The 14,799-nt window shown below is 40.0% G+C and overlaps 3 protein-coding genes across 3 annotated transcripts in view; all 3 read left to right on the forward strand.

Moving 5' to 3' along the window:
• The window catches only part of LOC117341107, a 40,791-nt gene extending 39,655 nt beyond the window's left edge, over positions 1-1,136 (forward strand). Inside the window, exon 7 of the mRNA XM_033902942.1 lies at positions 933-1,136. Within this exon, the coding sequence (XP_033758833.1) occupies positions 933-1,031 (99 nt within the window). The 3' untranslated portion in view covers positions 1,032-1,136. The remainder of the gene's footprint in view (positions 1-932) is intronic.
• Positions 1,137-2,384: 1,248 nt separating this feature from the next.
• LOC117340729 (oleosin GRP-17-like) lies at positions 2,385-3,029 on the forward strand. Its single transcript, XM_033902490.1, has one exon. The coding sequence runs from the start codon at positions 2,385-2,387 to the stop codon at positions 3,027-3,029; it is 645 nt and encodes a 214-aa protein (XP_033758381.1).
• A 7,883-nt stretch (positions 3,030-10,912) lies between these two features.
• On the forward strand, positions 10,913-12,400 carry LOC117340730. The gene has a single exon (XM_033902492.1). It carries the CDS (start codon positions 10,913-10,915, stop codon positions 12,398-12,400), a length of 1,488 nt encoding a protein of 495 aa, XP_033758383.1.
• Positions 12,401-14,799: the final 2,399 nt, after the last annotated feature.

Consider the following 14,799-nt stretch of genomic DNA (forward strand, 5'->3'; position numbering starts at 1 on the left):
CGTTTGACGTCAGTGTTATTAGGGGAGGACAGATAGAGTTTGTGGAGTACGTCAGGGCGGCGTTTGACGTCAGTGTTATTAGGGAAGGTCTGATAGAGTTTGCGTAGTACGTCAGGGCGGTGTTTGACGTGAGTGTTATTAGGGAAGGTCTGATAGAGTTTGCGTAGTACGTCAGGGCGGCGTTTGACGTGGGTGTTATTAGGGAAGGACTGATAGAGTTTGTGGAGTACGTCAGGGCGGCGTTTGACGTGGGTGTTATTAGGGAAGGTCTGATAGAGTTTGTGGAGTACGTCAGGGCGGCGTTTGACGTGAGTGTTATTAGGGAAGGTCTGATAGAGTTTGCGTAGTACGTCAGGGCGGTGTTTGACGTGAGTGTTATTAGGGAAGGACTGATAGAGTTTGTGGAGTACGTCAGGGCGGCGTTTGACGTGACTGTTATTAAGGAAGGATTAACGTTAATTGTGCGCAAAAACTGACGATTTGTTTCTCTTATTAGTCATAAACAAAGGTGTGTTTGTGTTTTTGTCAATCTTTTATCCAGTTACTACATCTTTCGTAACACTAATTCACGCATTTCACTGACATCCTTTCAAAATATCTTGTTTTTTTCAAGCATATTTTTCTGTAGCCTGTATTATTTGCATCTTAACGTTGTTCATTTTTTCCTTTATTACGTCGATTTTGAATTAGACTTTTTGACATTTCGTTTCTATTGGGACTTTAATAAAATGAATAACTTAAATCATTCAATCAGTTGTTTTACCGTGAATCTCATTGTGTGTGTTGGTTTGGTGTGAATGGTAGTGGCTGAAGTGAGGAAGATAACGAAAATATGCATAAATCTGGTCAAGTTATGTAACATTCTACATTTTGTATGTCCGTTCGGAGTATTTCGTTCACCTTCATAATCACATATTGTATCTCCCTAACAGGATGTCTGGATTGTCAACCAGATACAGGCCCTTCAGTGGGTACAGAACCCTACCCCCATTGCCAATCTTTCAGATTTCGAGCCATGGAAGTGTACCTAAATCTCTGCGCATGTCTCCCGGCCTCGGTCTGGAATGAATCGTCCAATCAACTTGTATGACAGGACTGTTTGTCTCTTTAAATAAAATGGTGTTTTATCAATGTGATGTACTCGTCATTTTCTGTGTATCAGAGTTCTTCTTTGAAGTTGTGGTTTCCATACTGGTATTGCATTTAAAGGAAAAAGATCTTTGTACTTTGTAGCATTTCGTCATATAACAATAACAAAGTGGTCATGTGACAACAATATATATACACGTGTTCCTTAGTTTTATCGTTAGTCTTACGATATCAAATACATGTACGGGTTTTCATAACATCAGACTGTAGGTAAATTGTAAGGCTTATGATGTAGCCGGGTGTGTTGTTGTTAATTTGAATCGTGCTGTTACAGAATATTTTGACAAAATTTTTGAAAGACCATTGTATGGATATAATTTGTAATTTATCTATAATTCTACTACTAAATATAATGGTAAAGCGTAAAGCGTCAAAGTTGCCGCTAAAGGCCACATACTTAAACACTGATAATGTAACAATAAGGCAGTGGGTGGGTGGGTGGGTGAGGGGGGGGGGGGGGGGGGGGGGGGGCATGTGACCTGTAACAGATATGGGAACACTAAAAGTCCTTGTAGTTATTTTAAACACTTCTACACAATTTCTTGAGAAATGATGTAGAAGAATTGTGTATTAGTGTTCGCAATAACTACAGCATATAGTGATGTCTTTTGTGCATATCCATTGAGTATTAAGCGTTACGAGTCCCGTGCACTGATTAAATTGTTGATATCGATACAGTTAAAAAGTTTAAAAGCATCAAACTTACCGCGAACTGGCACCTTCGTCCGCCATTATCTATTGGACTTTTAGTGTTCCCATATCTTTTAAAGGTCACGGTGTACCTAATAAGTTCCCAGGGAGGAATGAGTTCCCACGGAGGAATGAGTTCTCAGGGAGGAATGAGTTCCCACGGAGGAATGAGTTCCCACGGAGGAATGAGTTCCCACGGAGGAATGAGTTCCCACGGAGGAATGAGTTATCAGGGAGGAATGAGTTCCCACGGAGGAATGAGTTCTCAGGGAGGAATGAGTTCTCAGGGAGGAATGAGTTCCCACGGAGGAATGAGTTCTCAGGGAGGAATGAGTTCCCACGGAGGAATGAGTTCCCACGGAGGAATGAGTTCTCAGGGAGGAATGAGTTCTCAGGGAGGAATGAGTTCTCAGGGAGGAATGAGTTCCCACGGAGGAATGAGTTCTCAGGGAGGAATGAGTTCTCAGGGAGGAATGAGTTCTCAGGGAGGAATGAGTTCTCAGGGAGGAATGAGTTCCCACGGAGGAATGAGTTCTCAGTGAGGAATGAGTTCCCACGGAGGAATGAGTTCTCAGGGAGGAATGAGTTCTCAGGGAGGAATGAGTTCCCACGGAGGAATGAGTTCCCAGGGAGGAATGAGTTCTCAGGGAGGAATGAGTTCTCAGGGAGGAATGAGTTCCCACGGAGGAATGAGTTCTCAGGGAGGAATGAGTTCTCAGGGAGGAATGAGTTCCCACGGAGGAATGAGTTCTCAGGGAGGAATGAGTTCTCAGGGAGAAATGAGTTCCCACGGAGGAATGAGTTCTCAGGGAGGAATGAGTTCCCACGGAGGAATGAGTTCTCAGGGAGGAATGAGTTCCCACGGAGGAATGAGTTCTCAGGGAGGAATGAGTTCTCAGGGAGGAATGAGTTCCCACGGAGGAATGAGTTCCCAGGGAGGAATGAGTTCTCAGGGAGGAATGAGTTCTCAGGGAGGAATGAGTTCCCACGGAGGAATGAGTTCTCAGGGAGGAATGAGTTCTCAGGGAGGAATGAGTTCCCACGGAGGAATGAGTTCTCAGGGAGGAATGAGTTCTCAGGGAGAAATGAGTTCCCACGGAGGAATGAGTTCTCAGGGAGGAATGAGTTCCCACGGAGGAATGAGTTCTCAGGGAGGAATGAGTTCCCAGGGAGGAATGAGTTCTCAGTGAGGAATGAGTTGTCAGGGAGGAATGAGTTCCCACGGAGGAATGAGTTCCCACGGAGGAATGAGTTCCCAGGGAGGAATGAGTTCCCACGGAGGAATGAGTTCTCAGGGAGGAATGAGTTCCCACGGAGGAATGAGTTCTCAGGGAGGAATGAGTTCCCACGGAGGAATGAGTTCCCACGGAGGAATGAGTTCCCAGGGAGGAATGAGTTCCCACGGAGGAATGAGTTCTCAGGGAGGAATGAGTTCCCACGGAGGAATGAGTTCCAACGGAGGAATGAGTTCTCAGGGAGGAATGAGTTCTCAGGGAGGAATGAGTTCCAACGGAGGAATGAGTTCTCAGGGAGGAATGAGTTCCCACGGAGGAATGAGTTCTCAGTGAGGAATGAGTTCCCACGGAAGAATGAGTTCTCAGGGAGGAATGAGTTCCCAGGGAGGAATGAGTTCCCACGGAGGAATGAGTTCTCAGGGAGGAATGAGTTCCCACGGAGGAATGAGTTCTCAGGGAGGAATGAGTTCCCACGGAGGAATGAGTTCTCACGGAGGAATGAGTTCCCAGGGAGGAATGAGTTCCCACGGAGGAATGAGTTCCAAGGGAGGAATGAGTTCCCACGGAGGAATGAGTTCCCAGGGAGGAATGAGTTCCCACGGAGGAATGAGTTCCCAGGGATGCTTTGCACGCACAGGAATTCGGTAACGGATTTTTTTTTTTTTTTTTTTTTAATTCTGTAACGGATTTTTGTAATTCTGTAAAAACGGAGTTTTGTAATTCTGTAACGGATTTTTGTAAAGAGCTCTGTTGAATACTAATAATTTCATCAATACAACTGCATTTTGATGATCATAAAAATACACCAATTTCAGAAAGTTTATCGAAAGTGTATCAAATAAATGATAACAGGCTGATTCAATAGTGAAAAAAAAATTCTTTTAAAATAATGGGCCATATCATCGTTATATAATAGATTAATTTAGCAATGAGACAACGTCCTTACATTTTAAGATCAAGCAACGCCCGAACTTCTGGGGGGGGGGGGGGGGGGGGGGGGGGGGGGGGGGGAAATGGTGGTAGATGGACCTCAACATGAGAGTGAAATGAACAATGATAACATTAATTTATCAGCCTACCGTCTTCCCGAATGTCATATTTGCCTGGAACATATGCACCAACCGAGGTCACTTCCGTGTTTACATTCCTTCTGTGAGGAATGCCTCGATATACCTACATAGTCACATACTTGTCAGGTGAGCTGTCCATGTCTTAGCCCGAGTTTCCTCTGGCCCTGACACCATGTCTGGTGTAGGCCCCTACACCAGACATGGTGTCGGGGCCAGAGGAAACTCGGGCTATTCATGTCTAGGAAGATGACCATCCGGAACTCCCCGGGTTTTTTCTTACAGCCAACCCGAGGATGATCCGAATGGGAAGATGACATCACCTCTCAGTCCCTCAGAGAGTAAGGAGACTTTGGCTCGGCAGTTTCCGACAAACGGTCTTGTTAAGAGTAGTAACAACGCCAAATTGATGTCAGACACTCGACTGTATTGTGGTATTTATCAGAAGACAAAACACATTGAAGCACCAGCTAAACCTTTGTGTAAACCGAATAGAATATAATTTTGTGATTTCAGTAAGCCGAATTTACAAGACGTTTTGCATGAGGTATGCGACATTGTAACCACCCATGGCATGACATGGGAACAAGTTATAGTAAAAACATGTTCAATAGACAACGAGAAAATCGACTGGTACTGTTCGGACAATAAGATAATTGGATGACCTTTCAAGACTATTGTGGAATGCAGAAGAAAACATCTAGGCTTGAGAACATGGACAAATCTCACGGAAAGGCGTTCCGAAAGGATCTGATGGCTAAAGCTTGTGACGATTTAAGAATATAACAACTTGTTGCCAAGAAAATTAGAAATATTTCTTAGAGGAGCTTCCATCGTTCTCCGTATTGAAACTGAAAATTGCTTTACGACTTCTGGATTGGTTTTTGGTTGTGTTTATTGACTATCCATATAATCGACTTAATTCGAATCGTCTCTATCTATTTAGGGCAGAGACTTGTATATACAAGTCTCTGTTAAGGGCCATGCGTATGGCTTTGCTTTTGTTTTCAAATACATTTTTTAGTAGTTCTTATGAATAGAGTAGCTGAGTGTAAAGGTGATTTTGTTTAACGTCCTATTAACAGCCAGGGTCATTTAAGGGCGTGCCAGGTTTTGAAGGTGGAGGAAAGCAAGAGTACCCGGAGAAAAACCACCGCCCTACGGTCAGAACCTGGCAACTGGGTTTCGAACTTGCAACCCTGAGGTGGAGGGCTAGTGACAAAGTGTCGGGACACCTTAATCACTCGGCCACCGCGACCCCTATAAAGGTGATATTGGTATATCTGCAGATACATATGCATGCTCTATATATTCCCACAATTAAACTTTATCCCTAGACATACTGTAGATATACTTAATTTAACACGCTAAAATTTTAGCGCAAAACTCAATTAAAACAGATTCATAAAACAAAGAATTAGCGCACCGCCAATAATTGCCATAGTACGAACGCCGGTTAGGACCATTTTCGTAGAAGAAAATAATATTTTTTCGCGTTATTACGGGATAGGCCAAGCTCAAAATAAAATCTCACTGAACTGTCGTGCCTCATGTCGATACTCTTCAAATGTAGCAGATACTTCTTATATCTATATATATATATTCGTGATATAACGCGTTAGTTTCGCGTTATTACGCGAAAGTTTTGCGATATAACGCGCTAGTTATTACGCGAAAGTTTTGCGATATAACGCGCTAGTTATTACGCGAAAGTTTCGCGATATAACGCGTAAAAGATATTATTTTCCTCTACGAAAATAGTCCCAACCGGCTTTCGTACCATAGAAACCAATGTAGTTAAACTACAATTACTGCAATCATAATTAAGCAGAAAACGCTAAAATAATTTGCATAGGACTTTTCAGGCGATAATTTGCTTCCTTTACTACAGCTACACTGGGATACAATAATAATAATAATAAATATGTTATTAGCGTGTCACACATTTTAAAATACATACATAATAGTTTCAACTAAAACAATGCATGATTTATAAAATGCCCAGCCAGTCTTTGGCTTACGAGACACAGAAATTAATATACAACATTAACACAAATCAATCATGATTAAGAGAACGACGTTTTCTCATACATAAAAACACTGTTCTAGCTATAAAACACTACATAAATCAGAATGTACGGAAATATATATACGACCACAGGGGCTTGGCACGGTTTTATAAATGATAGTCCATATATATTGTATATACGTATTATTGTCACTATAACACATACAATGTATATATATATGGACTATCATTTATAAAATCGTGTCAAGCCCCTGTGTATACAACTTAAAGGTGCAAGTACCCCGTATGCTAATTGCGACCTTCAACTTGTATTGATTAATAGGGATATTGCGTCTGTACTGTGTTTTGTCTCGGTCAATATACATATAGCTGTATAGGCTTCCGTAGAATGTCGCTATCATGACAGCCAAAGTGGATTGATGTTGATGAAGATATACTTGTCGATATATGAGTAATGTTGAAGAGAAAATATTTATACCTCAAAGAAATTTCTATCAAAATAAACCTCTGTACCGATTATATACATACTTTGTTTTAAATGTTGAGTTGTTCTGAATCTGCCAGTATCCACGCTGTAAATTAAACTTGAGTGTAACACATTTGTGATATCAACGCTGATTGGCACGAGAATTTCAAATAACCAATCATAGAATTTCCTATCAGTGATTACAATTGGCAAAGGCAAGCAATATAAGATAATCTACATGTATGACCTAGTATACAAGTAAGTTTGTTTCTTATCTTAGTATCATCGTGACGAAGGATAAGTGCTGACATGCCGGTTTTTTTTTTTTATTTTTTTTATTTTTTTTGTTCAACTTGCTCTTCACCAAATTTCGTTGCTGCAGTCTGGATATTTTAACTCCTCAGAAGATCAAAATAGCCTGTCCTCCTGGAATCCTTTTACATTCCAAACCAATAACTGCTACAAAAGACACCCACATAAATGACTTTTATTACAATAACTGTCTATATTCCAGAATTCTATATTTCTAGCCCCGACAACATATCTTCTAAGCAAAACAAGAAATATCTTTAAAAAAAGATAAACGGCATAGTTTTAATGCTGGTGGTTATAATATAAAACTGCTGGTGGAATAAATGAACGAACTAATGTATTTCAGTACAGAAAACAAAATTATATCAGTTTGAATCGTGAATCAGGAATATAATTTTATAAATGTGTCATTTGAAAAGATACATCCACTTATTCATGATCAGGTTGCATTCAATCTAACTTTGTTTCGTTTTTAACTGCATATCTGTATTTTGCATTTACCGCTACATTGACAAATCACATACTTTATCTTGACCAGTAACGCCACCTGTCGCGTCATATCCGGGCCAAAAGAAAATTATACGGCTATGCCGAAAAATCAGGGTTCATTTGGCAAATATAAAAAAATGCATTGCACTGGTCATTTGAATCTTTATATAAAACCATCCAGCGGGATACGGACGATATGGAACCTAAACAAAACCGTTGTCACGATAATCAATGTATTAGTAGAATAATGAACAAAAAATATTTTTCAGAGTTAAAGTGGATCAGGTTTTTAGGTCATCTGACCCGAAGGGTCAGGATGACCTATAGTCATCATGTTTCGTCCGTCGTCGTGCGCCGTCCGCCGTCCGCCGTCCGCCGTGCGCCGTGCGTAAACTTTTCACATTTCAAACTTCTTCTCAAGTTCCACCAGTGGGATTGAGCTGAAACTTGCCTGAAATGATGCTTGGATGGTCCTGACCAAGTGTTGTTATTTTTCGGGTCAGTCTGAAATCCAAGATGGCCGCCATGGCCGCCATTTTGAAAACACATTTGAAACTTCTTCTCAAGTTCCACTGGTGAGATTGAGCTGAAACTTGCCTGAAATGATCCTGGGATGGTCCTGAGAAAGTGTTGTTATTTTTCAGGTCGGTCAGAAATCCAAGATGGCCACCATGGCAACCATCTTGAAAAATACATTTTAAACTTCTTCTCCAGTTCCACTGGTGCGATTGAGCTGGAAATTGGTGAGGATGTTAAGGAGGGAGAGCCAATAAAGTGTTGTTATTTTTCGGCTTCGTAAAAACTTTGACATTGCAGCCACGGCAGCCATTTTGTAACATGATTGCGCAATCATGGTTCTTCTGAACAACACCTATTTCAAACTTCTTCTCAAATTCCATCAGTGGGATTCAGCTCTAACTTACCAGAAATGATCCTGGGATGGTCCTGACCAAGTGTTGTTATTTTTCAAGTCGGTCAGAAATCCAAGATGGCCGCCATGGCAACCATCTTGAAAAACACATTTTAAACTTCTTCTCCAGTTCCACTGGTGCGATTGAGCTGGAAATTGGTGAGGATGTTAAGGAAGGAGAGCCAATAAAGTGTTGTTATTTTTCGGCTTCGTAAAAACTTCAACATTGCAGCCACGGCAGCCATTTTGTAACATGATTGCGCAATCATGGTTCTTCTGAACAACACCTATTTCAAACTTCTTCTCAAATTCCACCAGTGGGATTGAGCTCTTACTTACCAGAAATGATCCTGAGATAGTCCTGACCAAGTGTTGTTATTTTTCAAGTCGGTCAGAAATCCAAGATGGCCGTCATGGCAACCATCTTGAAAAACACATTTTAAACTTCTTCTCCAGTTCCACTGGTGCGATTGAGCTGGAAATTGGTGAGGATGTTAAGGAAGGAGAGCCAATAAAGTGTTGTTATTTTTCGGCTTCGTAAAAACTTCGACATTGCAGCCACGGCAGCCATTTTGTAAAATGATTGCGCAATCATGGTTCTTCTGAACAACACCTATTTCAAACTTCTTCTCAAATTCCACCAGTGGGATTGAGCTCTTACTTACCAGAAATGATCCTGAGATAGTCCTGACCAAGTGTTGTTATTTTTCAAATCGGTCAGAAATCCAAGATGGCCGTCATGGCAACCATCTTGAAAAACACATTTTAAACTTCTTCTCCAGTTCCACTGGTGCCATTGAGCTGGAAATTGGTGAGGATGTTAAGGAAAGAGAGGCAACAAAGTGTTTTTATTTTTCGGCCTTGTAAAAACTTTGACATGGCAGCCATGGTGGCCATTTTGTAAAATGATTGCGCAATCATGGTTTTCCTGAACAACACCTATTTCAAACTTCTTCTCAAATTCCACCAGTGGGATTCAGCTTTAACTTACCAGAAATGATCCCGAGATGTTCCTGGCCAAGTTTTGTTATTTATCGGGTCAGTCAGAAATCCAAGATGGCCGCCATGACAGCCATCTTGAAAAACACATTTTAAACTTCTTCTCCAGTTCCACTGGTGCGATTGAGCTGGAAATTGGTGAGGATGTTAAGGAAGGGGATCCAACAAAGTGTTGTTATTTTTCGGCCTCGTAAAAACTTTGAAATGGCAGCCACGGCAGCCATTTTGTAACATGATTGCGCAATCATGTTTTTCCTGAACAACACGTATTTCAAACTTCTTCTCAAATTCCACCCGTGGGATTTGGCTCTAACTTACCAGAAATGATCCTGAGATGGTCATGGCCAAGTGTTATTATTTTTAAGGTAGGTCAGAAATCCAAGATGGCCGCCATGGCCAACAGTGCCACTAAACCTGCAGAGAATGCATACTACAATATTATAAGGGTCTTTAATTTAGAGTCAGATGACCGTTAAGGCCCCTGGCCCTCTTGTTTTAATAGCTGGCGATTTTAAAGTATCGCTCACCTGGATATTTAAATTATTATGGCAAAACACTCCAATTTAAGTTATAATTCAAACCTGGGAACATGCATAACTGCCAATCCTTTAACTTTTGACATTTGGTCTTCAAAAACAATAGAAAGGAAGCAAAATAAACATAATCATACCTGTACTAGGATGCGGCTCGTTTTCCTCCACCTCCATATTTTTAGATGCCAGTATGATGTATTTAAGTTCAATTACCTCTCTCACTAGCGGCCATCACTATCAGCATGTACTTATCACACTCTCGGCCCAGAAATACAGATTTCGTTTATCATTTTAGCTTTTTCAGCAGAGATAACACCCCTAGATATATTTTAATGTATTTATTTAATTCATTTCTAGTTTACACAGGTTTTATTCTTATTTTTGTGATGAAATTCGACAATTACATTTAGATAAATAAGAAAGAGATCGTGAATTATAACAGTTGACTGTTGGTATATAGTTTGGTATAAAAAAATAATATTGATAGAAAAACCTTTGCCTGCTGAGCGTCGAACCCCTTCCGCAAGTCAACACATACACACTTGTGTTCTGACCTCCTGACACAACGCGAATTTTTCATATTTCTGTAACAAATGATTAGGGACATTAGTCAATCCACCACAGTTGTCTGTGGTTCTTTTTTAATAGTTAACCCATTCAAGTCAGGCACCGTTAACTGTCAGTAATGTTGTCGTATTCTAAATTTAAAATCCAAACCTGTACCTTAAAATAGAACGTACCGTCCCGGAAAACGACCTTCAGATATAAAACTATACAAATAGTCCATACAGATGTGATGACAAATTAAAGATGGGGATATATAGTGACTTAACACGACGTATACCCAAGGCGACATTACGACACCCGTTTCTGTTTATTTAAATCTATTTGATCCAGTTACATTGATACACCATTTATATAATACACGCCTGTAACTAAAAATAGAACATATGCTGTCCTTTACCCGGAAGACTATCTCAAATTCCGAGAAGTATCGCCGCCATATTGACAAACAGCAGCTAACCTTGTCGACATGGCGGCCCAGACACCAGTTCCTGGGTGTCCCCGCCATAAAGGGATGGGGTTTGTTTATGTGTGTAAATCGTGTGAGGACGAGTTGATTTGTATGGACTGTGTTACAGAGAGTCACTACGGTCATAAGTTTGGTAAACTGACTGATTACGTGGCGGACCAGAAACGGGAAATACAGCAGTATGTTGACCAGCTTTCCAAAACCGACATTCCTAAAATCAAGGAGGATATTCGTAAAAGTGAAACAAACGGTGGAGGATATCAGAAAATTATCAGTGACATTAAACGTCAGGGGAAACAGATGAAAGACACCATCGATAATGCCATTGAGTTGTTAGTGAAGATGTGTACCGAGCTAGAGAAACTTAATAAAAGTGTTTCTGAGAAAAACAAAACTGCTCTCACCAAACATCTGAGGGAAGACCTGGAGCCAAAACTGGACAGATGCCAGCAGGTACTGACATCCGGTACAACTGTTGACGTCACTACATTAGCGCGGGAAATCAGGAATACCTCAATTGACCCTCCCTCTCCTCGACGTTTGCAGACAGTGGAGTTCAAACCCGGGACCATATCCGTCGAACTTCTGGAACGCATGCTTGGTAAGGTACTCATCGACGGAGAAGATCAGTCGTACAAACCGATACCGACACCTGTGGTTCTGTCCAAGTTTAAGACGTCGTTTCCTTATGATGTATGTTGTACATGTCTTACTGGTGACGAGGCATGGTTATCGTACTGGGACGCTGAAAACGTGTACCGGATGGACTTAAAAGGCAATGTAAAGGAGACGATCGAGTGTAAGGTCAAATTCAGTTCGATCTCTGTATCCCCGACCACGGGTAGGGTGTGGTTCTGTGTGATGGATGACCGAAGTATCCGGGAAATCACGACGAGTGGTGACGTCGTTACACGCTTTAACGTTAACAACACACCAAGTTCTCTGTGTATCACTAGTGATGACATGGTGGTGGTGGGGATGTGGGGAGGAATAAAACTGTACACTACAGACGGCCGGGCAGTGTCAGCTGGAGCGGGCGGTCCTTGTCGACAGGTGGCAGTATCCCCTCATCACATGGTGTCTAGTTCTCTGACCGGGGATGTAGCTGTTGTTGATAGTGACGGTGTAGGTTATGATAACTACATCGCTGGTAAGACACCAGACAAACAGTCTCACGTCATCGTGATGGATAAACACCTAAACCTGAAGTTTCGCTGTAAAGACATTGGTACAACCACATCAAATGGAAGCTCCAGTCAGTCATCAAAGTTTTACCCGTACGATGTTTGTTTTGATGGAGCTGGTGATGTCCTCGTAACGGAATGGATCACCAAGTCGGTACTACTGATTGACGGGAATACTGGACGCTGTATGAGGACTGTTTATACATCCGATGGAAGTGCACCAATGTGTATCAGTCTACTCGAGGACGGTACCCTCTGGGTCGGACACCCGGACAGAAGAACGAAAATACTCCATTACAAATAGACATAAGACATATATCCCTATGTTGAACAATGCACAGTGTCCTTCAAATGCTGTGGATACGTGTACACGTGAATGTGTTTGATTTGAATTATATCTTGTCCTAAATTGACGATTTCTTTTAACATTTGATTTCAAAATTGTACAAATGATAAGTTACTGATTGGTTTACCAGTTTATAATATGTACTTTTAACAATATATTGAATTGTTAATATATAGTCATCTCATTGAAAAAGAAAAAAAGAAATATTGTCAACTTCAAAAATAGATAAGGAAAAAATCTAACCAGATAGCTAGGTTTAGGACTGTCACAACCAATTCTGCTAATCAGCTTCCGTTTTTTGGGAACCGCGTCCCTAAGGAAAATGGGTTTTTGGGATGTTAGCTGAGTAATTAACATATATAATATGCACTTAAATGTTACTTATTTCATTGGCTAAATTTATTATTGATATAAATGAGATAATTAAGTCATAATTTGTTTTACCATGCATTACTATTAATAGTGTGTTTGTAATCATATTCTCTGCACTGTACTGTTTACGAGAATAAACAATTGTCATTATATACCGGAATAAAGAGTAATTTGTGTTTAGATTTAAAAATATGTAATTATGTATACACTCCTACTAAAATTAGAATAACATAGGACTACAGGCGAAAAAGCGGAAATTTTCAGGGTGAGAGTTACTGGTGTAAAAGGAGCGGATTTCCACCCCAAGCCGACACCTTTAAATAGTATACCCAGGTTCACTAGCAAATATATACACAAACTTCAGATATATAAGTTCATGTAGTTTTATTAAGACAACACTATGTAAACAAGAAATATCTTTAAAAAAGATAAACGGCATAGTTTTAATGCTGGTGGTTATAATGTAAAACTACTGGTGAAATAAATTAACGAACTACGATGTAATTAATAAATGCGCAGTTTCAGCACGGATAACAAAATTATATCAGTTTGAATCATTTTGGTGATAATAAGACTGCAAATGTGTCATTTGAATAGATGCATCCACTTATTCAGCTTGCAATCAATTTAAAAGGGACATCACGGTAAAAACGTTGCAATTTTCACTGAATGTACGCGTTTTGTTCCTTTCCAGTTATGTTTCTGTGCTGTTCCAATGTTCACAGTCAATCCCTATGTCCAGCTTGACCACTCGATTTAGTTGGGAATCCCCCTCTAAATTTAGCGCGGAAATTATTTTTAGATCATTACGTGACTGTTTTGAAATCTTGGCAACACAAACACGATAGTTTACAAGGCGATATCTATATTCCTTCTGGGTTAGTTGGATCACAATATTATACACAGTGGTTTAAATGTTAAATAACACGTTCTGTAAATATTACGGCACACATATATATATATATATGTGTGTAAATAAGTGTATTCACTGTTCATATAGTATAGTGACAGTAGCGATGTACTGGTACAGACTGTATAAATATTACAGAGTTTGTGGAACTACTACCAAGTTTGTGTTAAAATTACCGAGTTTGTGTAAATATTACCGAGATTATCCTGACCTACCATCAAACAATCAAGCAGAATACGAGCGGCGTCCGTATTACTGTTGTTTTCATGTTTGAACTGTTACAATCTATTGTACTGCTTCCCAAGTTTAATTCTAGGATTGTGTTTGACCCATTTTCCTATTATTCTCTTCATTGCGGAAGCTGTTATCGTTTTCAACCCCAGTCGATTCACATTGGAAGCCATTTTTGTTTCCATGTGTTTTAGTTTATTGTGCGCATGCGTTTATCGTATATGTCACAAAATTTGCATATTCAGAGTGATAACATTTTAATAATTGATGTTTTTATGTACATACATCATCAAATTCGAATGGTCATTCTTCAGAAGGTTATTTTTTTTTAAAGATATACCCAATAATATGTTAAAAAATACAAAATAAATATTGGTTTACCGTGAGGTCCCTTTAACTTTGTTTCATTTTTAACTGTATATCTGCATTTTGCATTGACCGCTACATTGACCAATCACATACTTCATCTTGACCAGAACGCCACCTGTCGCGTCATATCCGGGGCCAAAAGAAAATTAGACGGCTATGCCGAAAAAAATATGACCAACAGTATATAGCAAGATGTTTGGAATTTTTACCCATTCATTATAACATAATTAAGATATCTATTAAGCATCAAAATTTGAAATAACTGAAAAATTGTTCCTGTGTGGATTTGTTATCAATCCAATTTAAGTGTGTCATAAATAACCTTGGAGTAACCCCAGAGAAAAAGATTTTTGACCAACAATCTATACCCCGGTATGGAATATTGGCAAATCAAATGCTCAGATCATTCATTTGAGGTGAGCCAAACATATCTAAAAACCCGGTTTTGGAATTTGCCAAATCATGCTAGACAATT

The sequence above is a fragment of the Pecten maximus genome, chromosome 13, assembly GCF_902652985.1.
Source record: "Pecten maximus chromosome 13, xPecMax1.1, whole genome shotgun sequence".
NCBI classification, from domain to species: Eukaryota; Metazoa; Mollusca; class Bivalvia; order Pectinida; family Pectinidae; genus Pecten; species Pecten maximus.